At 47.2% G+C, this 27,953-nt stretch overlaps 1 protein-coding gene and 1 pseudogene across 1 annotated transcript in view; one reads left to right on the top strand and one right to left on the bottom strand.

Annotated features, from left to right (window-relative positions):
* LOC132234518 (adhesion G protein-coupled receptor E2-like) overlaps positions 1–21,865 on the bottom strand; it is a 73,250-nt gene extending 51,385 nt beyond the window's left edge. The window contains exons 1-10 of the mRNA XM_059695470.1: positions 21,555–21,865; positions 17,980–18,030; positions 17,680–17,805; positions 17,081–17,239; positions 13,785–13,907; positions 13,011–13,160; positions 12,068–12,217; positions 11,439–11,485; positions 11,237–11,314; positions 10,644–10,821 (exon numbers count right to left, since the gene is read on the bottom strand). Of these exons, the coding sequence (XP_059551453.1) occupies positions 10,644–10,821; positions 11,237–11,314; positions 11,439–11,485; positions 12,068–12,217; positions 13,011–13,160; positions 13,785–13,907; positions 17,081–17,239; positions 17,680–17,805; positions 17,980–18,030; positions 21,555–21,621 (1,129 nt within the window). The 5' untranslated portion in view covers positions 21,622–21,865. The remainder of the gene's footprint in view (positions 1–10,643; positions 10,822–11,236; positions 11,315–11,438; positions 11,486–12,067; positions 12,218–13,010; positions 13,161–13,784; positions 13,908–17,080; positions 17,240–17,679; positions 17,806–17,979; positions 18,031–21,554) is intronic.
* Positions 1,154–2,913, top strand: LOC132234970 (D-3-phosphoglycerate dehydrogenase-like; annotated as a pseudogene).
* Positions 21,866–27,953: the final 6,088 nt, after the last annotated feature.

Genomic DNA, 27,953 nt, shown 5'->3' with positions numbered 1-27,953 from the left:
ATAAAAGCCTAATATGCAAATTGTCCCCACAGGAGTTTCACTGGGAAACTGACCACTTGCTATGATGTGTATTGACCACCAGGGGCAGCACTGAATGAAGGCCCAGGCCGGCTGCCAGCAGCCAGGGGAGGGAGGCCCTGGCTGGCAGCAGGAAGGCCCCGATTGGCCCTGATCACTGGTCCCCTAAGGACCTTACCCATGCAAGAATTTTGTGCACTGGGCCTCTAGTCTATATTATCACAATACACATATTTTTATAAATAATAATAATGATATATATATATATATATATATATATATATATATATATCCACCAATTATCTGAATTTACAAAGGATTATAAGAGAAATTATGAGCAATTATTCAACAACAAATTATATAACCTGAATGAAATAAAAAAATTCCTTCAAATCTATGAACTATAAATGTAACTGAAGAGCTAGAGTCTGAACATACCTGGCACAAGTAAGGAGATTGAATTCGTAATTAAAACTTTCTAAAATTGCCCTAGATGGTTTGGCTCAGTGGATAGAGCATTGGCCTGCGGACTAAGGGTCCTGGGTTTTATTTCAGTCAAGGGCACATGCCCCGGTTGCTAGATCCTCAGTAGAGGACATGCAGGAGGCAGCCTATCAATGATTCTCTCTTATCATTAATGTTTCTCTCTCGCTCTCCTCTCCCTTCCTGTCTGAAATAAATATAAATATATTTTTAAAAAAAAAAAACAAACAACTTTGAAAAAGTGAAGACCTGCATTTGACTAATCATTTTAGAAAGAATTAACACAAATTCTTTTAAACTCCTAAAAAACAGAATGAAAAGGAACACTAAGTAATTTCATGAGGCCACAATTACTCTAAAAACAAAACCAAAAAAGACATCAAAAGCCAAAAACGGTTTGGCTCAGTGGATAGAGCGTCGGCCTGCGGACTGAAAGGTCCCAGGTTCGATTCCGGTCAGGGGCATGTACCTGGGTTGCGGGCACATCCCCAGTAGGAGATGTGCAGGAGGCAGCTGATCGATGTTTCTCTCTCATCGATGTTTCTAACTCTCTATCTCTCTCCCTTCCTCTCTGTAAAAAATCAATAAAATATGTTAAAAAAAAAAAAAGACATCAAAAGAAAACAAGGCCCAGTAACACAAGCCCGGCCATTCTGAACAGAAGCTTCTCGGCGCAGAGGTGTTTGTGTCCATGGAGAGCTGTAGATCCCGAGGCCGGCTCCAGCAATGGCCTTTGCAAATCTGCAGAAAGTGCTTATCGGTGACAGCCTGGACCCTTGCTGCTGGAAGATCCTGCAAGATGGAGGGCTGCAGGTGGTGGAGAAGCAGAACCTGAGCAAAGAGGAGCTGATAGCCGAGCTGTAGGACTGCTAAGGCCTTATCGTGTGCTTGGCCACCAAGGTGACCGCGGATATCATCAACGCAGCAGAGAAGCTCCAGGTGGTGGGCAGGGCCGGCACCGGTGTGGACAACGTGGATCTGGAGGCCGCCACGAGGAAGGGCATCCTGGTCATGAACACTCCCAATGGGAACAGTCTCAGTGCTGCGGGGCTCACTTGTGGGATGATCATGTGTCTGGCCAGATAGATTCCCCAGGCGACGGCTTCGATGAAGGCTGGCAAATGGGACCGAAAGAAGTTCATGGGCACCGAGTTGAATGGAAAGACCCTGGGAATTCTTGGCCTGGGGAGGATCGAGAGAGAGGTGGCTGTCCGGATGCAATCCTTTGGGATGAAAACTGTAGGGTACGACCCCATCATCTCACAAGAGGTCTCGGCCTCCTTCGGCGTTCAGCAGCTGCCCCTGGAGGACATCTGGCCCCTCTGTGACTTCATCACCGTGCACACCCCTCTCTTGCCCTCCACGACAGGCCTGCTGAAGGACAGCACCTTCGCCCTGTGCAAGAAGGGCGTGCGCGTGGTAAACTGCGCCCGCGGAGGGATCGTGGACGAGATCGCCCTGCTCCCGGCCCTGCAGTCGGGGCAGTGCGCGGGCGCAGCGCTGGACGTGTTCACGGAGGAGCCGCTGCGGGACCACGAGAATGTCATCAGCTGCCCCCACCTGGGCGCCAGCACCAAGGAGGTCCAGAGCCACAGCCGGGAGGAGATCGCTGTCCAGTTCGTGGACATGGTGAAGGGGAGAGCCCTCGCGGGGGTTGTGAATGCCCAGGCCCTTACCATCGCCTTCTCTCCGCACACCAAACCTTGGCTCGGTCTGGCCGAAGCTCTGGGGACTCCGATGCGAGCCTGGGCAGGGTCCCCCAAAGGAACCATCCAGGTGGTAATGCAGGGCTTATCCCTGAAGAATGCTGGGAACTGCCTGAGCCCCGCAGTCATTGTTGGTCGCCTCAAAGACGCCTCCAATCATGCGGATGTGAACTTGGTGAACGCCAAGCTGCTGGTGAAGGAGGGCGGCCTCAATGTAACCTCCTCCCATAACCCCGTTGTGCCAGGACAGCAAGGATGCAGGGGAGGCCTCCTGAACGTGGCCCTGGCAAGTGCCCCCTACGAGGCTGTGGGCTTTGTCCAGGGCACCACACCTGTGCTGCAGGCACTCAATGGAGCTGCCTTCAGACCAGAAGTGCCTCTCAGCAGGGGTATGCCTGTTACGGGCTCAGCCCTCCAACCCTACCTGCTGCCTACCATGATTGGGGTCCTGGCAGAGGCAGGTGTGCAGCTGCTGTCCTACCAGACCTCGCTGGTGTCCGACGGGGAGACCTGGCACGTCATGGGCATCTCTTCCCTGCTGCCCAGCCTGGACGCCTGGAAGCAGCATGTGACCCAGGCCTTTCAGTTCCATTTCTGACCTTGGGGCTCACCGGGACCAGCCTTGGGGGCTTTGTGATCAACATTGAGAGGTCACATTCTCGGAGCTTGACACCACTTCTGTGGTCTGAACCCTGTAATAACCACCTAATAAAACAGCCCACCCCCCCCCCCAAAAAAAAGAAAGAAAACAGAACTATAGATCATTAACTCTTATGAACATCGATGCAAAAATCTTCAACAAAATATCAGTAATAACTTTATCAAAGAAGGCTCATGACTTGTCCACTGAAAGCTATAAAATTGCTAAGGAAATTTAAAAACCCTGAATAAATTGAAAAGTATCCTGTGATTATGAATTGGAAGACAATATTTTAAACATGGCAATATTCTCAAAAGTGATCTACAGATTCAATGCAATACTAACAATATTCCAACAGCATTTCTTTTTTGCAAAAAATGGAAAAGCTCATCCTAAAATTCATATGGTATTGCAAGAGGCCCCAATACCCAAACAATACGGAAAATGAAAAACAAAGTTGGAGGACTCACACTTCCTGATTTCAAAACTTATACAGTAATCAGAGCAGTACGGTACTGCCATATGAGTAGACATATAAACCAACAAAATAAAATTGTGAGTCTAGAAATAAACCCATTTATTTATGTCAACTAATTTTCAGCAATCCCCTTCAATGAAGGGGAAAGAATAGTTTATGCACAAGCAAAAAATGGAAGATGCAACCATACCTTACAAAATACACAAAAATCAGGTAAAAAGGCATCAAAGGCCTATATTTAAGAGCTAAAAATAAAATAGTTAGGCCCGGCCCATGTAGCTCAGTGGTTGAGCATTACCCAGGAATCAAGAAGCCGCTGGCTCAATTCCCAGTCAGGGCACATGCCCGGGTTACAGGCTCAATCCCCTGTGGTGTGTGTGCAGGAAGCAACCAATCAATGATGCTTTTTTCTCATTGATGTTTCTATCTCTCTATCCCTCTCCCTTCCTCTCTCTCTCTAAAAAATCAATAAAAACATTAAAAATACAATAAAAATAGAACAGTTAGTAGAAAACACAGGAATAAATTTTCATGGCCTTGGGTTTGGCAATCAATTCTTAGATATGACACAAAATGTACAAACAAGAAAAGAAAAAATATCCATTTTGAGTTTATTTTTGTGAATGGTGTAAGTTGGTGGTCTAGTTTCATTATTTTTCATGTATCTGTCCAATTTTCCCAGCACCATTTATTGAAGAGACTGTCTTGACTCCATTGCATGTTCTTGCCTCCTTTGTCAAATATTAATTGAGCATTGTGGTTTAAGGTCAATTTCTGGGTTCTCTATTCTATTCCATTGATCTATATGTCTGTTCTTGTGCCAGTACCAGGCAGTTTTGAGAACAGTGGCTTTGTAATACAGCTTGATATCTGGTATTGAGATCCCATCTACTTTGTTCTTCTTTCTCAGGATTGCTGCAGCTATTTGAGGTCTTTTTTTTATTCCAGATGAATTTTTGGAAATTTTGTTCTAGGTCTGTGAAATATGCTGTTAGTATTTTAATGGGGAGTGCATTGAATCTATAGATTGTTTTGGGTAGTATGGACATTTTGATGATGTTGATTCTACCAATCCATGAACTCAGTATGTTCTTTCATCTGTTTATGTCTTCCTCTATCTCTTTTATCAGGGTCCTGTAGTTTTCTGCATATAGGTCTTTTACCTCCTTAGTTAAGTTTATTCCTAGGTATCTTTATTTTTTTGGTGAGATGGTAAATTGGATTGCTTTTTTACTCTCTTTTTCTGTAAGTTCATTACTTGTGTATAGAAATGCCATTCATTTCTTGGCATTAATTTTGTATCCTGCTACATTGCCAAATTCATTTATTAAGTCTAATAATTTTTTGATGGAGTCTTTAGGGTTTTCTATGTACAGTATCATGTCATCTGCGAATAAGGACAGTTTTACATCTTCTTTTCCAATTTGGATGCCTTTTATTTCTTCTTCTTGTCTGATTGTAATGGCTAGTACGTCCAGTACTATGTCACACAGGAGTGATGAAAGTGGACATCCCTGTCTTGTTCCTGTTCTTAGGGGAAATGAATTTAGTTTTTGCCCATTGAGTATGATGTTGGCTGTGGGTTTGTCATATATGGCTTTTATTATATTAAGGAATAATCCTTCTATTCCCACCTTGCTGAGAGTTTTTAATCAAGAAAGGGTGTTGGATTTTGTCAAATGCTTTTTCTGCATCAATTGATATAACTATGTGATTTTTGTCTTTCAATTTGTTTATGTGATGTATCACATTTATTGATTTGCAGATATTGTACCATCCTTGCATCCCTGGGATAAATCCTACTTGGTCATGGTGTATGATCTTTCTGATGTACTGCTAAATTTGATTTTCTAGAATTTTGTTGAGGATTTTGGCATCTATATTCATAAGGGATATTGGCCTGTAATTCTCTTTCATTGTGTTGTCTTTATCTGGTTTTAGTATTAGTGTGATGCTATCTTCATAGAATGAGCTTGGAAGTGTTCCTTCCTCTTGAATTTTTTGTAGTAGTCTGAGGAGGATAGGTTTTACTTCTTCCTTGAATGTTTGGTAAAACTCCCCTGTGAAGCCGTCTGGCCCTGGGCTTTTGTTTGCTGTAAGCTTTTTGATAACTGCTTCAATTTCTTCCAGAGTTATTGCCCTATTAAGATTTTTAGAATCTTCCTGATTGAGTTTTCAAAGGTTGTATTTTTCTAGGAATATGTCAATTTCCTCCAGGTTGTCTAGTTTGTAGGAATAGAGTTGTTCATAGTATTTTTTAACAATCCTTTAAATTTCTGTGGGGTCTGTTATTATTTCGCCTCTTTAATTTCTGATTTTGCTTGTTTGGGTCCTCTCTCTCTGCTTCTTGGTGAGTCTGGCTAGAGGTTTGTCAATCTTGTTTATCCTTTCAAAGAACCAGCTCTTGTTTTCATTGACATTTTGTATTTTTTATTTTTTTTGGTCTCTATGTCATTCATTTCTGCTCTGATCTTTACTATCCTCTTTCTTCTGCTCACTCTGGGCTTTTCTTGTTGCTCTCTTTCTAATTCTTTGAGTTGTAGAGTTAGATAATTTACTGCCATTTTTTTTTCTTTTTTAGGTAGGTCTGTAGAGCTATAACCCCCCCCCCCCCCCCCAGGACTGCTTTCATTGTGTCCCATAGATTTTGGATTGTTGTGTTTTTTGTTGTCATTAGTTTCCTGGATGTTTTTAGTGTCTTCTTCGATCTCTTTGGTGACCCAATCATTGTTTAATAGCATGCCATTTATTTTCCAAGTGTTTCCATTTTTTGGATTGTTTTTATTGTAGTTTATTTCTAATATTATGCCATTGTGGTCTGAGAAGATGCTTGGTATGATTTCAATTTTCTTGAATTTGGGGACACTTCTCTAATGACACAATATGCGGTCTATTTTTGAAAATGTCGCATGTGCACTTGAGAAGAACGTATATTCCATGGCTTTGGGGTGAAATTTTCTGAAGATGTCAGTTAAGTCCATCTGATCTAGTGAATCATTTAGGATTGCTGTTTCTTTGCTGATTTTTTATCTAGAGGTTTTATCCAGTGATGTCACTGGTGTATTAAAGTCCACTACTATGATTGTATTGTTGTCAATATTTCCCTTGATATCTTCCAGGAGTTTTTTTTTTATGTTTTTGGGTGCTCCTGCATTGGGTGCATATATGTTTATCAGGGTTATATCCTCTTGTTCTATCAATCCCTTTAGTATCATGAAGTGGTCTTCCTTATCTCTTGTTATGGCCTTCATTTTGAGGTCAATTTTTCAAGATATAAGTATTGCTACACCAGATTTTTTTTCATTTCCATTTGCCTGAAAGATATTTTTCCATCCCTTCACTTTCAGTATGTGTGAGTCCCTTGATCTGAGGTAGATAGCATATATATGGGTCATGTTTTTTTTTTATCCATTCAGCCACTCAATGTCTTTTGATTGGAGCATTTAGTCCATTTTCATTTAAAGTTATTATTGAAAAGTACTTGTTTGTAGCCATTTTTATTTTTTGTGCCTGTGTTTTTTCTTACATTTCTATTTTTTCTTCTTACACCAGTTCCTTTAGCATTTCTTGCATTGCTGGTTCAGTAGTGATAAACTCCTTTAGCCTTTTTTTGTCTGTGAAGCTCCTTATTTCCCCTTCAATTTTGAATGATAGCCTTGCTGGATAGAGTATTCTTGCATTCATTCCTTTGCTTTGCATCACTTTGTAAATTTCCTTCCATTCTTTTCTGGCCTGATGTGTTTCTGTTGAGAAGTTATTTGATAATCTAATGGGAGATCCCTTGTATGTAACTTTCTGTCTCTCTCTTGCAGCCTTTAAGATTCTGTCTTTGTCCTGAACATTTGCCATCATAATTATGATGTGTCTTGGTGTGGGTCTTTTGGGGTTCATCTTATTTGGGACTCTCTGTGCTTGTGTGACTTTTTTCTTCCACACATCAGGGAATTTTTCAGACAATATTTCTTCAAATAGGTTTTCTAACCCTTGTTCCTTTTCCTGTTGTTCTTGACCCCTATTATTCATATGTTGCTTTATTTCATGTGGTCTCATAGCTCCCTTAGGCTCAACTTAATATGAGAAACCATTAAAATACTAGAGGATTCTACAAGCAGCAAAATAACAGACATATGCCAAAGCAATTTCTTCACTGATACTGCTCCTATGGCAATGGAAACTAAATAGAAAATAAACAAATGGGACTATATCAAAATAAAAAGTTTCTGCACAGCAAAAGAAACCATCAACAAAACAACAAGAAAACCCACTGCATGGGAGAACATATTTTCCAATGTTATCACTGATAAGGGTTTAATCTTCAACATTTACAGGGAACTCATACAACTAAACAAAAGGAAGATAAACAACCCAATCAAAAAATGGGCAACACACCTAAATAGAAACTTTTCAAAAAAGACAGAAGGAAGGCCAAGAGACATATGAAAACATGCTTAAAGTCACTAATCATCTGAGAGATGCAAATCAAAACAATGCGGTTGTACCATCTCTCTCCTGTCAGAATGGCTATCATCAACAAATCAACAAATGATAAGTGCTGGCGAGGATGTGGAAAAGGGGAACCCTCGTGCACTGCTGGTGGGAATGCAGACTGGTCCAGCCACTGTGGAGAACAGTATGGAGTTTCCTCAAAATACTAAAAATGGAACTCCCATTTGACCCAGTGATCCCACTTCTAGGAATATATCCCAAGAAACTAGAAACACCAATCAGAAAGGATATATGTACCCCTATGTTCATAGCAGCACAATTCACCATAGCTAAGATATGGAAACAGCCTAAGTGCCCATCAGTAGATGAGTGGATTAAAAAACTATGGTACATCTACACAATGGAATACTATGCTGTGGTAAAAAAGAAGGAATTCTTACCATTTGCAGAAGCATGGATGGATCTGGAGAGCATTATGCTAAGTGAAGTAAGCCAGTTAGAGAGAGACAAATATCACATGATCTCACTCATTTATGGAATATAATGAACAACATAAATTAATTAACAAAAACAGATCTAGAGACAGAAAAGCATAGATCAGACTGTCATATCCCAGAGGGAAGGTAGGGGAGAGTGGGGATAAGGGGGAAAGATCAACCAAAGGACTTGTATGCATGCATATAGGCCTAACTAATGGACACATAAAACAGGGGGGTGAGGGCATGAGTTGGGGAGGTCGGGGGGAGGGGGGGTTATGGTGGGATAAGGACACATATGTAATATCTTAATCAATAAAGAAATTTTAAAAAAAGAAAAGAAAAAATAAACAAAATGGGCTTTATCAAAATTTAATGCACCTATTTAATAAAGTAAAACGACTATGAAGAAAGGGAAAAGAATCTATAGGATGGGAAAACATATTAGCAAATCACATATCTCATAAGGGTCCTCTAGCAAATATATAAAGAACACTTATAAAGAAACAACAAAAAGCCAAACAACCCAATTAAAAAATAGGCATAGGACTTGAACAGACATTTCTCAAAAAAAGATACACAAATGTTCAATAATCACATGAAAAGATATTAAATATCACTAGTCATTAGGAAAATGCAAATCAAAACCTTAAGGAGATGTCACCTGACACACTAGAAAGGCTTTAATAAAACCAAAACAAAATGGAAGTAACACATTTTGCTGAGGATGTGAAGGTTGGCACCCTTGCACATTGCTTGGGGTAGGGAGTATGTATATGTACAATGGTGCAGTCATTTTGGAAAAATAGTTTGGTGCTTTCTAAATGTTGGTCATATAATTAGCATATCACTCAGCAATTCCACTCCTACATATAGACTTAAAGAACTAAAATAGTTATTCAAAAAGAAACTTGCACACCAATATCATAGTAACTCTATTCACAACAATCAAAGGGTGGCAACAATCCAATGTCCATAAATGGAAGAATGGATAAACAAAAGTGGTGTATATATGCAATAGAATAGTATTTAACTATAAGATATATACTAACATGTGGATGACTTTGAAAACAGTATGCTAGGTGAAAGAAGCCAGGCTATAAGGTCATGCATTGTATGATTCTATTTATATGAAATATACAGAATCGGCTAATTCATAGAGACAGAAAACAGATAAATGCTTGCCAAGGGCTGGGGGAGGAAGAAATGAGAAATAACTGCTTAGTAGGTACAGTGTTCACTTCTGGGATGATGAAAATACTTTAGAAATAGAGGTGATGGCCTGGCCGGTATGGGTTGAACATCAACCCATAAACCAGGAGGTCACAGTTAGATTCTGGATCAGTGCACATGCCCAGCTTTCTGGCTCAATCCCCAGTAAGGTACATGCAGGAGGCAGCTACTTTAAAAAAAAAAAAATATATATATATATATTTCAGATATCTCCCATTTCTCCTTCCTTTACCCTCCTCATCCCAGGACATACCCCCACCCTCCAATTTTCACAACCCTATTGCCCGTGTCCATGGGCTATGCATATACGTATATCTTTGGTTTATCTCATCATTGATGTTTCTATCTCTCTCTCCCTCTTCCTTTATCTGAAAGCAACAAAAACATATTAAAAAAATAAAGAAATAGAGGTGATAATTGTACAACTCTGTGAATGTATGAAATGTCACTGAATTGTACACTTTGATTAAAATAGTGGATTTTCCCTTTGTAATACTTTAAGCAATAAAAAAAAATAAAATAAAATAGTGGATTTTATGTTATGTGAAATTTCCTCAATAAAACAAATTACTTAAATATCAGATAATATTAAATTGTATTCCTCCAAATTTAATAATTTGTTTTCTTTTGAAGCCATTTCTGTTTTATCTTAAATTATAAAGCATAATTACTAGAGGCCCAATGCATGAAAATTCATGCTCTGCGGAGTGAAGGGGGGCTCCCTCAGCCCTGGCATATGCCCTCTCGCAGTCCAGTAGCCCTCGGAGGGATATCTGACTGATGGCTAAGATGGCAGTTGGAGGGCTCACCAGCCTGGCTTCTGCTTGAGTGGTGCTCCCCCTGTGGGAGCACACTGACCCCCAGAGGGCAGCTCCTGCGTTGAGCATCTGCCCTCTGGTGGTCAGTGCAGGTCATAGCTGTTCTGCCATTTGGTCTATTTGCATATTAGCCTTTTATTATATAGGATTTCATCTCCTGATAATATTACAATGAAACTGTTTAGTATTGATAATTTTGTTCATTTTCTTTTCATCTTTTATCTTAATATGTTTATGAGAGTAACAGGGAGGTACAAGTGTGATCACTCAGCTCTAGTGAGATGAAAAGAGGAATGAGGTGAGGAGCAGGCAGAGCAGAGCCTGGGGGCAGGCAGGGTTACTTGCCTGATCCTGCAGCTGTCCTGAAGGTCAGTGGCCCATTGGGCAATGCCTTGCTCAGCTCTCTCAGGACGTGCTCCTGGCCAGTGAGCAGATTAGTGGCCACACAGTGCTGCTCTGAAGGAGGCAGAGTATCCAGGTCCCCCGGGGTCTCCAGCAGATTATCCACCTCCTGTATGATGTCCTGGAGGGATGGGGACTCAGAGCCAGTGGATCTTGTGCCAGAGAAGCTTCAGGAAGACCCTGCCCACTCAGCTTCTGAGAACAGATCTTAGAGCCTGTCTATTTGGGGACAAAGGTGGTACCCGATGGTATTCCCTGGGTCTTTGCTAGTGAAATCCCCACTCAGAGTTCAAACCCTGGTCATGACTACCAAGGACAATGCAAACTCAGTGGCCAGAACAAGAGGAAAGGTGTTAGCAGGTGTATGTGGTTCTAACAGTGAGTACAAATACTTGGTCTGCTCTTCCCACCCATCCTGGGACAGGGGGGCCTCAGAGCAGGGCTCCATTATGTTGGGGTCAGTCTCCTTCCAGATCAAAGCTTTCTTGAGACTGTATGGGATGCCTCCACCTGCCTCCCCTGGATCCTGTCCTTACCTGGATGGTGTCCTGGGCCGAGGAAGACATGAAGTCTCTGCGCAGGTCCTGGACTCTTTCAAAGAAGCGAGAGAGACTCTGGGGAAAGAGGAGAAGAAGCCTTAGCAGGTCTCATACATGGTTGGAGGAGCGTGTGGGAAATAGGTGGATGGTGAGCTGAGTGGAGGGACCTTGCCTTCTGGTCCCGGCTGGAGTCACTCACCTGGCTCTTGATTCCAGGGGGCGGGATCCAGGTGGGGAAGAAGATCGCTGCAGAAGACAGAACAGCTGTCCACTAGGTGTGTGTGAGTGTGTGTGTGTGTGTGTGTGTGTGTGTGTGTGTGTGTGTGTGTGTTGGAGGCAAGATCTAGGGTCAAGCTCTGCTTTCACACTGAGTAGTCCTTTGTTTATTCAGGAATATGGTCTCCTCCCCTCTCTGTGCCCCACCCCCTTCCCGTGTCCAGTCCCCCTCCCCCCATGCCTTGGCTGGAGGTGATGACACCTGCTGACTGCACATCCCTGAGTGGTGGAGGCAGGGGTTATGGGAAGTGTGCAGAGGCCTGACCCACAGCTGGTCAGCCCCCACAGGGGTACAGGTTGTGAGCTATTAGGTATCCTTGTCCCAGTTAGTAATTAGCTGCTGCCTGGGGTCCCCAGGAGCCTTGCCCTTGGTACCCCAGCTCCTTCTGCAGGACCCCCAGATCTTTTCCCATTTAGTCTCAAATAATGGAAGCCTGGCCCAGCAGGCCACCCCCAACATTCATTCTGCTGGGTTTGTGTGGCTGCCCATGAATATGTGATCAGGTGGCTTTAGTTGTGGGTCTTTGGGAATATGAGATCTTAACTCCAAACCTTGTTCACAGACGGTGTTGTGTGGGCCATTGGGGGACCCAGGAATCGGCTTCCAGCCAGGGCGGCAGCGGCACTCATAGCTGCCCTTGGTGTTGTTGCATCGGGTTGAATTGTGGCAGGAATGTTCTCCCGAGGTACATTCATCCACGTCTGAGGACAAAGCCAGAGCGTCAGGCCCTCCCTCTACTCCTTGCTCGCTTCCTTCCTGCCCCTTCTCTCAAATCCCTTAGCAGTTCACCCCGAGGACACCCCACTATGCCCCGCTTATCAGCCACCTAGACTGACAGGATACAAACTTGTGGTGACGTTTTCCACTGTAAAAGCACCATAAGCTCAGAGCGCCCCTGCAAGGCGGACAGGACAGGACTGTGCGTGTGCAAGTGTCATCCCAAAGCTGTGCCCCCACCTGTAGGGCAGGATGGACTGGGGGTCTTCTAACCAGGGAAGCTGCCACACTGATAGCTACCGTGCGCTGAGGCTGTGGGCTGTAGCACCGATGCGCCCAGAGCTGCAATCTTGCCCTTATTAGAACAGAATCCGAGCCCTAGCCGGTTTGGTTCAGTGGATAGAACGTCATTCTGTGGACTGAAGGGTCCCAGGTTCGATTCCGGTCAAGGGCACATGCCCAGGTTGTGGGCTCAATCCCCAGTAGGGGGTGTGCAGGAGGCAGCCAATCCATGATTCTCTCTCATCATTGATGTTTCTCTCTCTCTCCCTCTCCCTTCCTCTCTGAAATCAATAAAAATATATTTTAAAAAAGAACAGAATCTGAAGCTCAGCCCTGCCTGGCCCAGGTCCCCCTCTCCTCACTGCCTGCGCTGGGCACACACCGTTTCTGATGGTGCTGCCCCTGCTCTGCCAAAGTGCCTTATGGCAGCTGCCTTTCAGGTGGCTCAGCAAAGTAAAGAAGAAGTGGGTCATTTATGAGATCTGAACTCCAAACCTTCACAGATGGTGTTGTTCGGGCCATTGGGGGACCCAGGAATCGGCTTCCAGCCAGGGCGGCAGCGGCACTTATAGCTGCCCACAGTGTTGAGGCAGTGGGTGGTTTTGTGGCAGAGCTTTTGTCCCGAGGTGCATTCATTCACATCTGAGGACAAAGCCAGAGCGTCAGGCCCTCCCCGCACCCACCTCTCATTGCCTGAGGATCCCACCGTCAGTACACATGCCACCACCTGGTGACCTTCAGCTTCACCCTCAAAGCACGTTACGGTGACCTCCCTACAAGATGGACATGGCAGGGACCATAGTCTCCAGTTTATAGGTTGCAAATCCAGGAGGGAAACTGAGTCATGAGGGTTGAACTTCCTGAACAAGAACTCCTGCCTACTTCTTCCTGACTGCTGGACCAGGTCTCCTGCGAACCAGAAGTCACAGCTCTGGCCTAACACATATGGAAATTGTTATCACATCCTGCCAGTATAGAGGGTGCCTTCAGGGGGTCAGAAGATGCATTTTCACCATCCCAAGGAAAGATTAGGAAAGGGAAGTGTCTGGGGGTGCTCACAGGGGCTCCACAAGGAAACCCCAGGCCCAGAAGGCCCTGCCACCACCCTGCTCTGTGGCAGGACTTTTCAGGGAGGTGAATCCTTAGGCAGGGCCTTGGCAGGGAACCTGAGAATCTTCTCCTGCCTCCTGGGGCTGTGGGACCTGCGTCGGCTCCTTCCCCAGCTCCATCCAGTCCATCCTCACAGCGTCCTCCCGGGGCCTCTATCTTTGCACAGCTTTGGGTCCTCTGGGTTCAGCTCAAATCCTGGTGGGCACATGCAGGTGTAGCTGCCATGGGTGTTGACACACTTGTGGCTTTTACAGATTCTGGGGTCCAGACATTCGTCCATGTCTGCAAGGGGAAGGAGAGGGTGATGGATGCCTGCAGCCGTGGGCAGTCTTCAAGGCTGGGAGTCAGCCACGTCTCCTGCCATAGAAGTGTCTAGAAGGCCCCACTGCCTCCTCCCAGGTGAGTGATGCCTTTTCTAATTCACATGGAGGTGTCCTGTGGGTGAGCATGCTGGCCTAGGTGCTCTGTTGTCCAGATGTGGACAGATGCGGTTCAAGTTCTCCCTCTTACTCCCTCCACCACCCACCCTATCCCAACCCATCTCCGGGCAGCTCCCAGGTAGGACAGGGACATCACTGCCACCTGTGTCCCAGCCTGAGGATTTGGGCAAAGGCCAGGGTGGGCTTTCCTGGAACCAAGTGCGGGAGAAGTGCTGCAGGCCCTGAGCAGGCTCCTTTCGGTGGCCTTGGTCCTGACTCCCCTGGGTGGTGCTGTGGGCTGAGCTCTCCTTGGAATCCTGGTGACTCTGGTGAGACAAGGCTCTCCCATCCACACGACTTCTGAGACTCCAGCCCATGGAGATGGACCGAGAACCAACCCTGAGCCTGACCCATCTAGGACAAGGCTTGTAGGCCGGGGCCCAGAATGTGAAAATGATGCCAGATAGGCCGAGGGTCACCTGGACAGTGGGTGCCAGGCCATGAGGGCAGTGGGGCTGACATCCAGTCATGCAGCCTTGGGGTGGAAGGTGCCCCTTCTGATCCCCCTGAAGGCATCCCCTGGACTGGCAGGGAGTGATGAGAATCCACATGTGAGCTTGGCCAGCGGTAGGCAAGGGCTGGGTGCCTGGAGCGGGGAGCAGCGGCTGATGGGTGAAGAGTGGCAGGTGTTTCTCTCATCTGGCTCCTTGTTCTCCCGCCAGGGACACAGACTTGTGGGCCTGGCCAAGAGGGGCTCAGCCTCTGTCTTCTGCCCCCAGTGGTATGGGCCCCCTTGGAATCTGGGTTGATCTCCATGGAAGAGGATTGACCCTGAGGCAATGGTCCCTGATAATAGCTGGTTTCAGGCTCTTCTGTCCTCAGCAGGGTAGGACTGTGGACCCTGCTCAGAGCCTCCAGGATCCCTGGTTCAGCCTCCTCCTCCTCTCTCTGTATTCTGCACTAACCCCTCTTTCTGAGTGAGTCGAAGCTTCTGCCTGACCACTGCTGGCCCCATCTGCCCCTGCGAATGCCTGAAGTCCCTTCCCTGCTCCCCTGGAAAGTGAGAAAAGCCTGGTGATGTGTGCAGGCCTGGATCCTCCTGGGTCTCTGGTGAGGGGATAGGCCAGGCCAGCTGTTCTCTGAGCAGCCACCCCTGGCGTATGGTCCCCTGGGATGTCCAACCCAGAGAGGGTGTGTGAGATCTAGAGGGGAGGCAGACCTGTTGGGCACCTCATCCCAGGGCCAGACTGGAAATACAACTAAATTAGAGAGCATTCACCAGGAATTACCAACTGAGGTCCAGCTGAGGATGTGACTTATAACAAGGAAGAACAGTAAACACCTGGTGACAGGTAGGAAGGGGGAGGTTGTGAAACGAGAGGAGCTGAGAGAGGAGGGAGCACTGTGTTACAACAGAATACAATGGAGCACAGATGGTCTCTTCAATAAATGGTGTTGGGAAAACTGGACAGGTACATGCAAAAAAATGAAGCTAGACTACCAACTTATACCATACACAAGAATAAACTCAAAATGGATAAAAGACTTAAATGCAAGACGTGAAACCATAAAAGTCATAGAACAGCGGTTCTCAATCTGTGGGTTGCCAACCTGTGGGTCACGACCCCTTTGGGGGCCGAACGACCCTTTCACAGGGGTTGCCTGAGACCATTGGAAAACACATATATAATTACATATTCTTTTTGTGCTTAATCACTATGCTTTAATTATGTTCAATTTGTAACAATGAAAATACATCCTGCATATCAGATATTTATTTATTTATTTAATTATTTTATATATTTTATTGATTTTTTACAGAGAGGAAGGGAGAGGGATAGAGAGTCAGAAACATCGATGAGAGAGAAACACTGATCAGTTGCCTCCTGCACACTCCCCACTGGGAATGTACCCGCAACCAACGTACATGCCCTTGACCGGAATCAAACCCGGGACCCCTGAGTCCGCAGGCCGATGCTCTATCCACTGAGCCAAATCGGTTAGGGCCATGTCAGATATTTACATTATGCTTCATAACAGTAGCAAAATTACAGTTATGAAGTAGCAAAGAAAATAATTTTATGGTTGGGGGTTACCACAACTTAAGGAACTGTATTAAAGGGTCGTGTCACTAGGAAGGTTGAGAGCCACTGTTATATATGTGTTTTCCAATGGTCCTAGGCGACCCCTGTGAAAGGGTCGTTCGACCCCCAAAGGGGTCGCGACCCACAGGTTGGCGACCCACAGGTTGAGAACCGCTGTCCTAGAAGAAACTATAGTCACCAAAGTCTCAGGCAAAAATGAACAAAAATTGACCTAGAGACATAGAAGCATGGAACAGACTGTTGAACCTCAGAAGGAAGGCAGGTAAGGGTGGGTGGGAAGATATCAACCAATGAACTTATGCATAACCCATGGACACAGACCATGAGGTGGTGAGGGACTCGGGGGTGAGGGAGGGGTAGGCTGGTATAGGTCAATGGCAGAAAAAGGGGACTTACATAATACTTTCAACAATAAAGATAAAAAATAAAGAGAAAGAATGAGTATAGTCTAAAAGCCCAACAGCCTCCACTGTGCTGTGCTCTATGATCACATGTACTTTCCCAGCATTGTCACTCCCTTTTACTAATGGGTAAACTGGGGCACAGAGCAGTGAAGAATGTGTCCAAGGTCATACAGCTAACAAAGGCAAAGTTACTTTTGTTTTCATTTGTAAAAAAATAGGTGTTCCTGTTTTTTTAAACACAAAGCCACAATGATATTATCACATCTCGCACATTACCAGTGATTTCTGAATAAGTGTCCTGGCTGGCGCTGCATACACAGCTGTCAGGTAGCAAAACCAGGACTTGGGTCCTTGGCTCTCATGCCACCCTCCTCCCTGTGCTAGTGGGACAGGAACAAGCACACTTGTCCCACTCAGACCTGGGGCTGCACCTATCACCAGGGCCCGGCACCCTGTACGCCACAGGAATGGCTCTGGTGACTCCAAACCCCATGGACAGGGAGATGGAAGATGCGGGTCATTCTTACCTTGACACGTGTTCTCACTCGCATCACTGAACTTTGCTGCCCCAGAAAGAAGCCTGTATCCTGGGATGCATGTGCAGTAGTAGCTCCCCTCCGTGTTATGGCACTCTGCGACTCTTCCACAGAGAGTCCCTGGCTTGCCTTGTTCACATTCATCAATGTCTGCAACAAAACGGGATAAAGGGTCACCTCCCAAAGCCATGTGTGCCCTCAGGGCAGAGAGCCTGGTCCCATCCCTAGCATGGAGCCTGATGCTCAACCAGTGTCTTTTGCGAAATAATTAGACTCAGGCAACATTGCTGTGGCTGGAGCAAGCCATTCCTGAAACCCACCAAATTAGCTCTGCTCTGTTCAGCTTTCTGTCTGTCTCCTGGATTTAGATACAGGAGCAAGTGCTGAAGTGGTGGGTGAGTGGAAGCTCTGCATCCCCCGCCCCAGTCTTCCCTCTGTACGAAGCCATATTTATTCACTTCTCATTTTCCACCTCTATTTCTTTTTCTTTCTCTTTTCTCTGTCCTTCATGATGGTCTGAGAACAAAGGCTGAGGCCACCAACCACCATTCCGTCTCCATGTAGCCCTCCACCACCCCAAGCCTCTGTACCTTCACAAGCATCCTTGTGGTCGATGTTGATTTCCCCAGATACAGATTTGAATCCTGGGTTACAGCGACAGGAAGTGCCATTGACACATGAGGAGTTTGCAGGGCACGGCCGGCGACAGGCAGAGGCTGTGGGACGGAGACCATGGTCAGAAGATGAGGGCTGAGCCAGAGGCTGGGGAGGGGTATTGGGAGGGACAACCCTGAGCTTCCTCCTGCAACAGGCCTTTCTCTGCCTGGGCTGAGAGGTGAGGTGGGGGTTGGGACTCTGGCTGGGGACTGAGTTACTCCCAGCAGACTCACCCCTGGTGCTCTGGGGTCCATCTTCCAACAGAATCAGCAGGACACACAGCGCTGGAACAGAGAGATGGAGGGTCAGGGGGTACACAGAACAGGGAAGGGAGTCCTGAGGGTGACACATCTGAGGGAAGCGGCTGCTCACACCTCCCTGGCCTCCAATGCCCATGGCCAGAGGGTCTGTACCCATTGCCTGACGGTGGCTTTCAGGAACTGAAGGATGGGGAGGGGCCTGAGCTTGGCAGGGGTCTTGGCTTCTGCTGACCTGTGGGAAGGAATTCAGGAAACATACTGGAGCCAATTGGCCTTGGTTCTACTCCCAGACCTTGGTCAGGTGCCTCATTCCTCAGTTTCCCCTTCTGTAGAATGGGGATGAGGAGGGGGCCCATTTCCTAGAGTGTGAGGGTTAAGCAGACAAGTACTGCCTGGTGTGTCAGAGTGCTTACTGCCGTCATTTCTTTATGTGAAAATGAAGGGGTTGGGCCAGGTGTCCTCTCAGAACTCCCAAATCTAAGGTGCTCCCGCCCACACCCTTCCTCAGGGACACAGGTGCAAGCATACTGCGCCCACATCTGTCCACCACAACGACCAGCTTGGTACCCGGTGGTGACATTTCACACCCTGGCTCCCTGCACACAGGAAGATGCTGGGGGCTCATGTTAGGGGTGGTGCTGCATGGGCCCCCCAATCCTGCTCTTCAGGGGTACCCCATCCCAGGACATGTCCTGGGGGTTCTCCTTAAGTCAGCAGGGGGTCTAGAGAGGAGGACCTGTTCATCAGAGGGACAGACAAGGAGACAGAGTTTGAGAGAAAATAAAGAGGAGGTGGAGGAGGAGGAGGAGGAGGAGGTAGTGGAGGAGGAGGAGGAGGAGGAGGAGGAGGAGGAGGAGGAGGAGGAGGAGGAGGAGGAGGAGGAGGAGAGAGAGAGAGAGAGAGAAAGAGAGAGAAAGAGAGAGAGAGAGAGAGAGAGAGAGAGAGAGAGAGAGAGAGAGAGAGAGAGAGAGAAGGCACTAGATCAGCCGTGGGCAAACTACGGCCCACGGGCTGGATCCAGCCTGTTTGAAATGAATAAAACTATTGAAGAAAAAGACCGTACCCTTTTATGTAATGATGTTTACTTTGAATTTATATTAGTTCACACAAACACTCCATCCATGCTTTTGTTCCGGCCCTCCGGTCCAGTTTAAGAACCCATTGTGGCCCTCGAGTCAAAAAGTTTGCCCACCCCTGCACTAGATACTTGGAGGAGAAAGAGGGAGACAGAGATGGAGGGAAAATAAAGAGGAGAGAGAGAGAGAGAGAGAGAGAGAGAGAGAGAGAGAGAGAGAAGACACAGAGAAATGGAGAGAGAAACAGAGGCAGAGTTAAGAAGACAGTGATCTAGAGAGATGGACAGAGAAATACGGAACTCCTAGAAAGATAGAGACACAGATGCCAGAGCTTAGACAGAGAGACAGGGAGTGGTAGAGAGATTGAGAGCCAGATAGAGAAACAGAAGGGAAAGAGAAGGAGGGAGGGCAGTCGCCTTGTTAGCAGGTGAGGTATGGGGAGGGCTTGAGCGATCCATCCAGTCCTTGCAGATCTAGAGATGCTGGGAAGGCAGCCCAGACCCATATAATCCAGGGAGACCAGATGGGGGGCAGCGGGTGGAGGGGTGGGGGCCAGGGAGGCAGAGCAGGTGTGAGTCACTTCCTGGGCCAAATGAAGGGATAACTCATGGCTCCTAGTTCCCCATGGAGGGGCTCATACGGAAATTTTGGGATCAGTCATTGTGAGCACAACTTGAGGAGCTGTGGAGGGTGCAGGCTGGAGGGCCCCCTGAGCACTCAGCCCCAATGTCCAAACTTGATACCCTCAGGCCAGCAGAGGGCAAAGACCCCCACACCCTCCCGAGGCCTCGCAGATGCGGTGAACAGGCTGGAACTCCTGTCGTCCTCCTCTCTGGCCACAGGGTTTGGTGAGTTCTCCCTTTGGTGGAACCCACTTCCTCTTTGTAGGACAGACCACAAAGTGACCTTCCCTGGCAGGGTGGGCCCTGGGCCGATTGGTCCCCAGCTCCCAAAGCCCCAGTAGCACTGTCCATGCTCACAATTACCTTAGAAGACAGAGGCTCTGTTTATGCCCACTCTGCAGATGGACAAACTGAGGCTCAGAGCCCAGAAAAGGTTTATGGAGAAACTGGTGAAGAGGGGGCAGGGGAAGATAGAAGTGAGGGGTGAAGTTCCCCACACCCTTCAGGGAGGGGGTTCTCTGTGCTGAGCTGGGCTTTCCTGCCCCACCACAGAGGCTGCTGGGCCAGACCTCCACCTGGGGTCCAGGAAGCCACCCAAACAGGAGCCTGGAGACGGGTGGCTGGTAGCTGCTCCCAGGCCCATCTGGTTTGCATTCCCCTAGCTGAGCCCTGGGCAGTCAGATTCCTGCCTGGGGCCCCTGTGGCAGGGGTGGGGCAGTCATTCTCTCCTTGCTCCTCCTGCTAAGGTTCCCCCTCCTGCAGCCCATCCCCCGTGAAATAATAATAATAGTAACATTAACAACAACAACAACAATAATGTTACTTAATTCTTACTGTGAACCAGGACTCAACCCTTAACACAAGCCTGTGAAGTGGAGACCAGCCTTGCTCTGCCCCATTTCACAGACGTGGAAAGTGAGGATCAGGGGCTCTGTGACTTGGCCCCTGACACATCGCCCCCTTCAGGTGTGCTCCACACGGACTCGGCAAATTTACTAAAAATCATCTAATTGTAACCATGTAACAGGTGAATTACATGCTATGTAAATTACACCTCACCTTCATAAAGCTATAAAAAACAGCTCACGCCTGGCACCCTGGGCCAGCACAGGGAGCCCCATCTCTGTGGCCTGGGGAAGTTCTGATTGGCACTCCAAATGTCATTTTTTAACTCTCTTTGTTGCCTGGTTGCCCAGACAAGGAGCTGCCCTGATAATCTGATAACTGACAATGGTTAGAGCTACCCTGGGTGGCGTGGGAAAGAAGGCGAGGGGGAAGTCACAGCAGAGCTCAGGTTCAACCCACAGCAGCAAAGCCCTTCAAGGTACTGCCGAGTCCCAGCTGGGTCTGGGGGAGCAAATGAGGGGGATCTCGGGCTTCCCCTGCCACACAATGGGAGTAGTGTGGGGGTCACCCTGTTGTGGAAGGGCCCCCCTTAGCTCCCTAGCCCCCTCTCTGCCATCTGTTACGAGTGACTCCCTGAGGGGGTCAGAGCACTCATTCGCCCCCTCTCTTCCACCTGCTTCAGTTTCCCCTCTTAGGGAGCAGCTTCCAAAGTGCATCTAGAAGGAGCGTGGAGATCCCTCTTGGGGTGGGGAACAGACCCTTAGAGCACCCAGGGGGTTCCTGCCTAGGCATGAAGGTACCCAGGCATTACCAGCTGCTCTCCCATGTGCCATGGCTCCCGCCTAAACATGTGGCTTTCTCCATGTCAGGCCCCAGAGCTGCCAGCGGTCCCTCCTACTTCTCCATGGGTGGGGGTGGTATGGGGGCACTGGAAAATGGAGGCACCAAAGGGGTGCTACCAGGGGTTCTCTTGCTCCTCTCAATAGGGCCCCCAGATTCTCACCATGCAGGATGTGAAAGGCGCTGAGGCGAGGAGCTCCCATGGTCTGGGCAGCGTGGTTCCGTGTCATCAGGCTGGGCAGCTGGGCATCCTTCTGAGGCCTCCTGGCCCTTATACAGTGTGTGAGCGGGGGTGGAGGAGCCACTCCCTCAGGGCGTTATCTCCACACAGTTCACAGAATCATCTATTGTTTGCCTTCAGCTCCCCTGGGATGTGTCTTGAGCCCTAACCTGTCTGGAACTCAGTCTTCCTGTCTGATGACTGGGAATGAAATGCCTGCCACTGGCCTCACGCAGCAGGGTGAGGAAGAACTGGGTAACATACTGGGAAATGCATTGAGATGTTGCTGCAAGCTTGGGGGAGGCCTGAAGAGGAACATCCCGCCACCGCCACTGTAACCTGGCCAGTCAGAAAGCCTGCTGGCTCTGACTTCACTACACCCCAAATCCTCTCACTTCTCATTTGCCTCCACCCTGGTCTAGCGCCATCATCTCCCACGTTGGTGCCCTGGCTCCTGTCCCCACACTCTGTTCCCCTCTGTCAACCGAAGAAACATTCAAACCTGTAGAGAATTTTTATGAGTTTATTTGAGCCAAACTGACAGCAACTGCCTAGAAGCAAAATCACAACAGATTGAGAAAATTCTCTCAAGAAGGGCAGTTTTGCACCTTATTTTATACATTACAATCAAAGGAAGAGGCCTAAGGGGGTTATAAGAAATCTGCTAGTGGTAGATCAGGGAGGCAGGCGCAGAGATCTCTGGGATTGGATAAAAAGTAAAAGGAACAGACACAGACTCCTTTACCCAGGTGGGTACAGGAGAGGTAAGAGTTAATAACTAACATGATAACAATAGCAGTGAGGGGTTCTGTGGGCTCTTATCCAGGTGGGAGTGAAGCATAGTAATCCCTCCTTCAGAAAACTGCTGTTTAAAACTGCCATTTGAACTACTCTGTTATTCTGAGACAGTCTGTTATTCTGTAGGTCATCTCTGTTATTTTTAGACTGTAAAATAACTTTGTTTTTTTCTTGACTAGAAAAGATAAACTTAATTGTCAGAGCTTGCAAGCTAGCCATCTAACTGATATGCTGATTTTGATGCCAGGCCTGTATAGATATGATACTCAAGGTTACAGGTGTCTGTATAGATATGATATGCACTCAAGGTTACAGGTGTTTGTTAGATATGATATGTACTCAAGGTTACAAATTGTCTGTAAAAATAACTTACACAAGGACCTAAAAGAATATAAAAAGAAAAGGCTTCCTCCTTTGGGTGTTCAGAATTTGACAGAGGTAATCTGCTCTGAACCTGCGCACAATAAATGACTCCGAATTAATTGGTTTGTTAAGGCGTCTGGTATCTAGCTCTCTAATTTGAGATACAACAAGAGATTGTGCCTGGAGGGTCTGGAAAAAAGAAAATTACCCTGTCATTGCAAACATATGTTATGTAGATGCCAAAAGACAATAGACAAGCTCAGTGAAGGTAAAGATTGGCCTTTGTCAGGGAAGATACAAGCCTAAGACTTGACTACTTTCCATGACTAGTTTTGAGTTTGAGATTTATTTCAGACTATCCCACTGTTATCAGGGGAAGTGGAGTTCGTGGGGTGCTGCAAGGAAAAGATTTGCTGAAGCCCCCGGGGGAGATGGGGTTTCGTGGAAAGCCTTATTAATGATGAAAACTTAAGCAGGTTCCCCTCCAAGGTCCAATCTCTGTTCATCTCGTCATGGAAGAAGTCCAAGCTTGTCTGCAGCAGGCCCAGAATTAAGGTCATTGCCCAGAACTTCTGCTCCCTATTAAAATCCAGTCCAGTCCAGTCAGCCTGCTTAAGGTCACATGCTATGGGTGGGAGCACTGGAACGCAGGGATGAGTGCCGTCACAGACCAACAGGGAGCACAGGAAGAAGAGAGTGAGGACTCTGGGGATTGAACCTTCTCACATTGTGTGTGTTTCCATCCCCTGGCCCAGGGCTGAGAACCTTTACCTGCCAAGGGCCATTTGGGTATTTATAACATCATTCACAGGCCATACACAATTAGCAACTTAAAAATTAGCCTGCATTATTTGGTCCAACATTTAATTTCCTCACCTCTAATGCCTTGGCAGGGCCAGACCAAATGAATTTGAGGGCCTGACGTCCCCACCCCTGCTAGCCAATCCATTGTTCCCCAGGCTGGACTGACAGGCGACCACCTTCCCTCTTCACTTGACTTCACTGCACAGGTGCCTCTCTCCCCCTTTGCTCAATCCCTTCCCCAGTGGAGTGATCTGCGGGGAATGGACAGTGGTTCCCTGAGGAGCATGAACCTGTAGGTTCCTGGTCAATTGCCCAGATGACCAACCCCAGCAGTGGCTGTTAGGATGACTGTCCTCTCCACAATGCCCTTCCTGTGCCACCAGCCCACGTCCAGCACCCTTCCAAGCCCCAGGTGAGGCGAGGGTCAGTTGGAGTCTCCGGATGGAGGGGAACATAAGAGGAAGCCCCCAGACGGTGACACAGCTATTGTGAGGCCAGACAGCTGACCCCAAGCAGGAAGCACCAGAGAGTGAGGAAAGAGGGTTGGGGCTGCTGGCCAGCTCTTACACCAGACCCAGGGTCAGGTGGGTCAATGGACCTTTTGTCTCCTCCTGCAGGCTGGACACCTGGGTTCCCCCCAGGTCAGGCTGTCAGAGGCCGCTTGACTACATACTCCTGGTGAGACCCTGCTCAGTGCCAGCTGCCATCCTCCTGAGCCCTGACCCCCACCCAGCCCAGCCCAGCCCAGGGAGTTGGAAGGCAGTGTTGAGCTGAGCCATGTTTGTAGTTCCCTGGCACTGCTGAGGGAACTCCTAAATATAAGGTGTCCCCCCAAAAATGTATACACACACTTTGAATAATTATAAAGGCAGTATTCAATAAAATACATTTCATTTTCAAAATTAAGCTGTCAGCTGTTCAATTGTGTATACGTTATTTGGGACACCCTGTATAGAAGCTGAGATATTTGGGGCCTTGGCCTAAGGCAGAGCCCCCAGAGTGTGGGTGGGGGTCCACATGTGTGCCTCCTAACTGGATCCCCAAGACTTGCCCAGGCTTCTGAATTTCTTGGATTGGGACTTGGGGAATCTAGGGGAGAGGGTGAGGAATATGTCTGCTTGAATGTGGACATAGAGATCGGGTGGCAGAGCCCAAAGTGATGAGAAGAGAAGCAAGAGGCTGTGATGCCTTGGGCAGGGACATGTTTCTGTCTCCTTTACCCCAAGCCCCTACTGTGGTAGGAAAATAGGGGTTGAGCTGTCACCCTGGAGTGCCCTCTGCTTCTAGGAAATTTTATAGATTTGAGAGGAAGGGAGAGGGACAGAGAGATAGAGACATCAATGATAGGAGAGAATCATTGATCGCTGCCTCCTGCATGCCCCACACAGGGGACCAAGCTAGCAACCTGGGCATGTACCCGGACCAGGAATCAAACTGTGACCTCCTGGTTAATAGGTTGATGCTCAATCACTGGGACCCATCATCTGGGCGTACCAATGATCTTTAAGGCAGCCCAGGAACATGATGGCCATTAAGACTTTAATGGAACCTCAATGCTTCCTCAGCCACTGGATAGATTGGATTAGAATATTACACAACTGTGAGAAAGAACCACAGGGAAATACAATGAGATAGCTGAGTCTTATCAACATATTCCTTTCTCGAGTCTAATCACTGAGTGATGTACAAAGATTAGTTTACTTGATGGATTTTGTAGGAGAATTTTACTTTTTCAGCTTTACTGAGGTACAGTTTACAAATAAAATATATTGAAAAGGTATGACCTAATGATTTGGTTGTAGTAGAATCTTGAGCAAAATGAAGTCCCCAGAACCCCATACAAAATTCACCTGTGTCAGAGAAAATGTAACAAGGTTTTGGCATACAGTTGTACAAGAAAACAAACAAAAAAATGAATTAGAGAATAGGAAACAAAATTTGAGGTGGTGGAGGGAGAGAGCAGGGTCATGTCCCAGTTCTTGGTGGGGGACTGAAGGAAGGTCCTTATACGATTAAAAATAAATAAATAAATAAAGTAAACTAAAGCTGGTTATGGGAAAATTTTTAAATATATTTTTTCTTTTTTAAAAACATTTTTATTGATTTCAGAGAGCAAGGGAGATGGAGAGAGAGATAGAATCATCAATGATGAGAGAGAATCATTGATCGGCTACCTCTTGCACGCCCCACACTGGGGCTCAAGCCCGCAATCTGGGCATGTGCCCTTGACTGAAATCGGACCTGGGACCCTTCAGTCCGTAGGATGACACTCTATCCACTGAGCCAAAATGGCTCAGGCTGGTCATGGGAAAATGATTCTCTGAACCTGAAACCCTGTAAAACTTTTTTTGGGGAACTCTTAAAATGTTTTAAGTCTCTAATGAGAAGTGGTTAGATCAGTGGTTCTCAACCTTTCTAATGCCATGACCCTTTAATACAGTTCCTCATGTTGTGGTGACCCCCAACCATAAAATTATTTTCGTTGCTACTTCATAACTGTAATTTTGCCACTGTTATGAATCTTAATGTAAATATCTGATATGCAGGATGTATTTAGGCGACCCTTGTGAAAGGGTTGTTTGACCCCCAAAGGGGTCCTGACCCAAGGGTTGAGAACCGCTGGGTTAGAGGAAGAATAGGAAAGAGAGATGGAAAGAGGTGCCCAGGCTGGGGTTGGCCCCAGTGGGAAAGGTTGCTCCTTAGTTCATCAGTGTCCGACAGGAAGCTGTGCAGTATGGAGCTGATAACACTCAGTGCTGTTTTGGTCTCTTTCTCAAGCTCGCAGCCTCTTCCCCATTCTGCAAGGGCTCCTGGGAGTGGTGGGCTGAGGGCTGACAGTGCTCAGTGACAATAAGCTCCTGCCTCCCAGGGACCCTAAAGGGTGTCCCAGAATGTGGGCCAGGGTGGAGAAGGAAGGGGTTTAGGCTGAGTGCCCAAGTCAACCTCTCTTTGTGCCTCAGTTTCCCCAGCTGGACCACCCACCTCCCTCTATCACAGGTTTTTGGGGTCTTGGGCAATGGTGCTGATGGTCATGACCTGTCTCAGAAAGAAGTGATGTATTCTGAGAGCCAGGGACTTCAGGAAGTGTAAACCCATCCCCAGCACTCTATCAGATTGGGGTCTCGCTTCACCAGTTGTATACAACATTTTGGCACTTCCTTAAAAAGTTAAACAGAGTTCCCCTATGACCTAGCAACTCAACTCTTAGGTAAATACCTAAAATAACTGAGAGCAAGGCCTCCAACAAATTCTTGTACACCCATGTTCATTGCAGCGAGATTCCTAGTTGCCAAAAGTTGGAAACAAATCAGGGTCCATTGACAATTGAATGGATGAACAAAATGCGATCCATCCACACAATGGAATAGTATTCAGCCACCAAAATGAATGAAGTTCTGATAGAGGTGGAGGTCACCCAGCACGTAAATGTGCTGAATACCACTGAATTATTCACTTTTAAATGGTAAATTTCACCTCATTGTGAATCTCATCCCAAGTTTTAAAAGTCCGGAGTGGGTGATGGCACTGTCTCCCAGCCCCACCCTGGGCCTCTGTGCTGTTTCAGCCTCTCCTTTGTGCCTCACAGGTTGCTCCTTAGTTCATCTTTCCACTGTCTGAGATGAATAGGCATTACTCTCCTCCTTTTACAGATCTGACAGTCACATATTCACTCAACAAATGCTGCAACCCAGGCACAGTTCTAGGCTGTGGGGGTGCATGTGGGAACAAGCAAGAGCAAAGTCTCTACCCCATGGGTCTGACATTCCCATGTGGAAGATCATGAATGTGATACATGACAATGTTGTGGAGAATGTCAGGAATGGGAATATTAAGCAGGTTAATGAAGGGGGAGGAGGATGCTGGTTCGGCTGGGGTTGCCAAATTAATTAGGGTGGTGGGGAAGCCCATTTCCAGAAAGTGACATTTGAGGAAAGAGCTGAAGTAAGTGAGGAGGCAAGAACTAGCCTATATAATAAAGAGGTAATGTGCAATTAACCCTCACACCCTCACAAGATGGCCGCATATGACCACGTTGGCAGGGTGGTTAGTGAGGGACAACCAAATGACTGAACAGCCGAGTGTGTGGGGTGATCAGTCCAGCAGGGGTGATAGTGAGGGATGACCAAACGACTGAACAGCAGGCTGTGTGGGGAGACCAGGCCAATGGGGGGGCCATGAGGGGCAACCAGGCCCACATGGGGGACAGTTGGGGCAATCAGGCCAGCAGGAGGGGGCAGTTGGGGGTGACCAGGCCAGCGGGGGGGAGCAGTTAAGTATGACCAGGCCAGCAGGAGGGCATTTGGCAGTGACCAGCTAGGCAGGGGGGCAGTTAGGGGTGATCTGGCTGGCAGGCAGATGAGTGATTAGGAGCCAGCA

This window comes from Myotis daubentonii, chromosome 5 (assembly GCF_963259705.1).
Source record: "Myotis daubentonii chromosome 5, mMyoDau2.1, whole genome shotgun sequence".
NCBI lineage: Eukaryota > Metazoa > Chordata > Mammalia > Chiroptera > Vespertilionidae > Myotis > Myotis daubentonii.
This window is presented reverse-complemented; position numbering and strand designations above follow the sequence as displayed.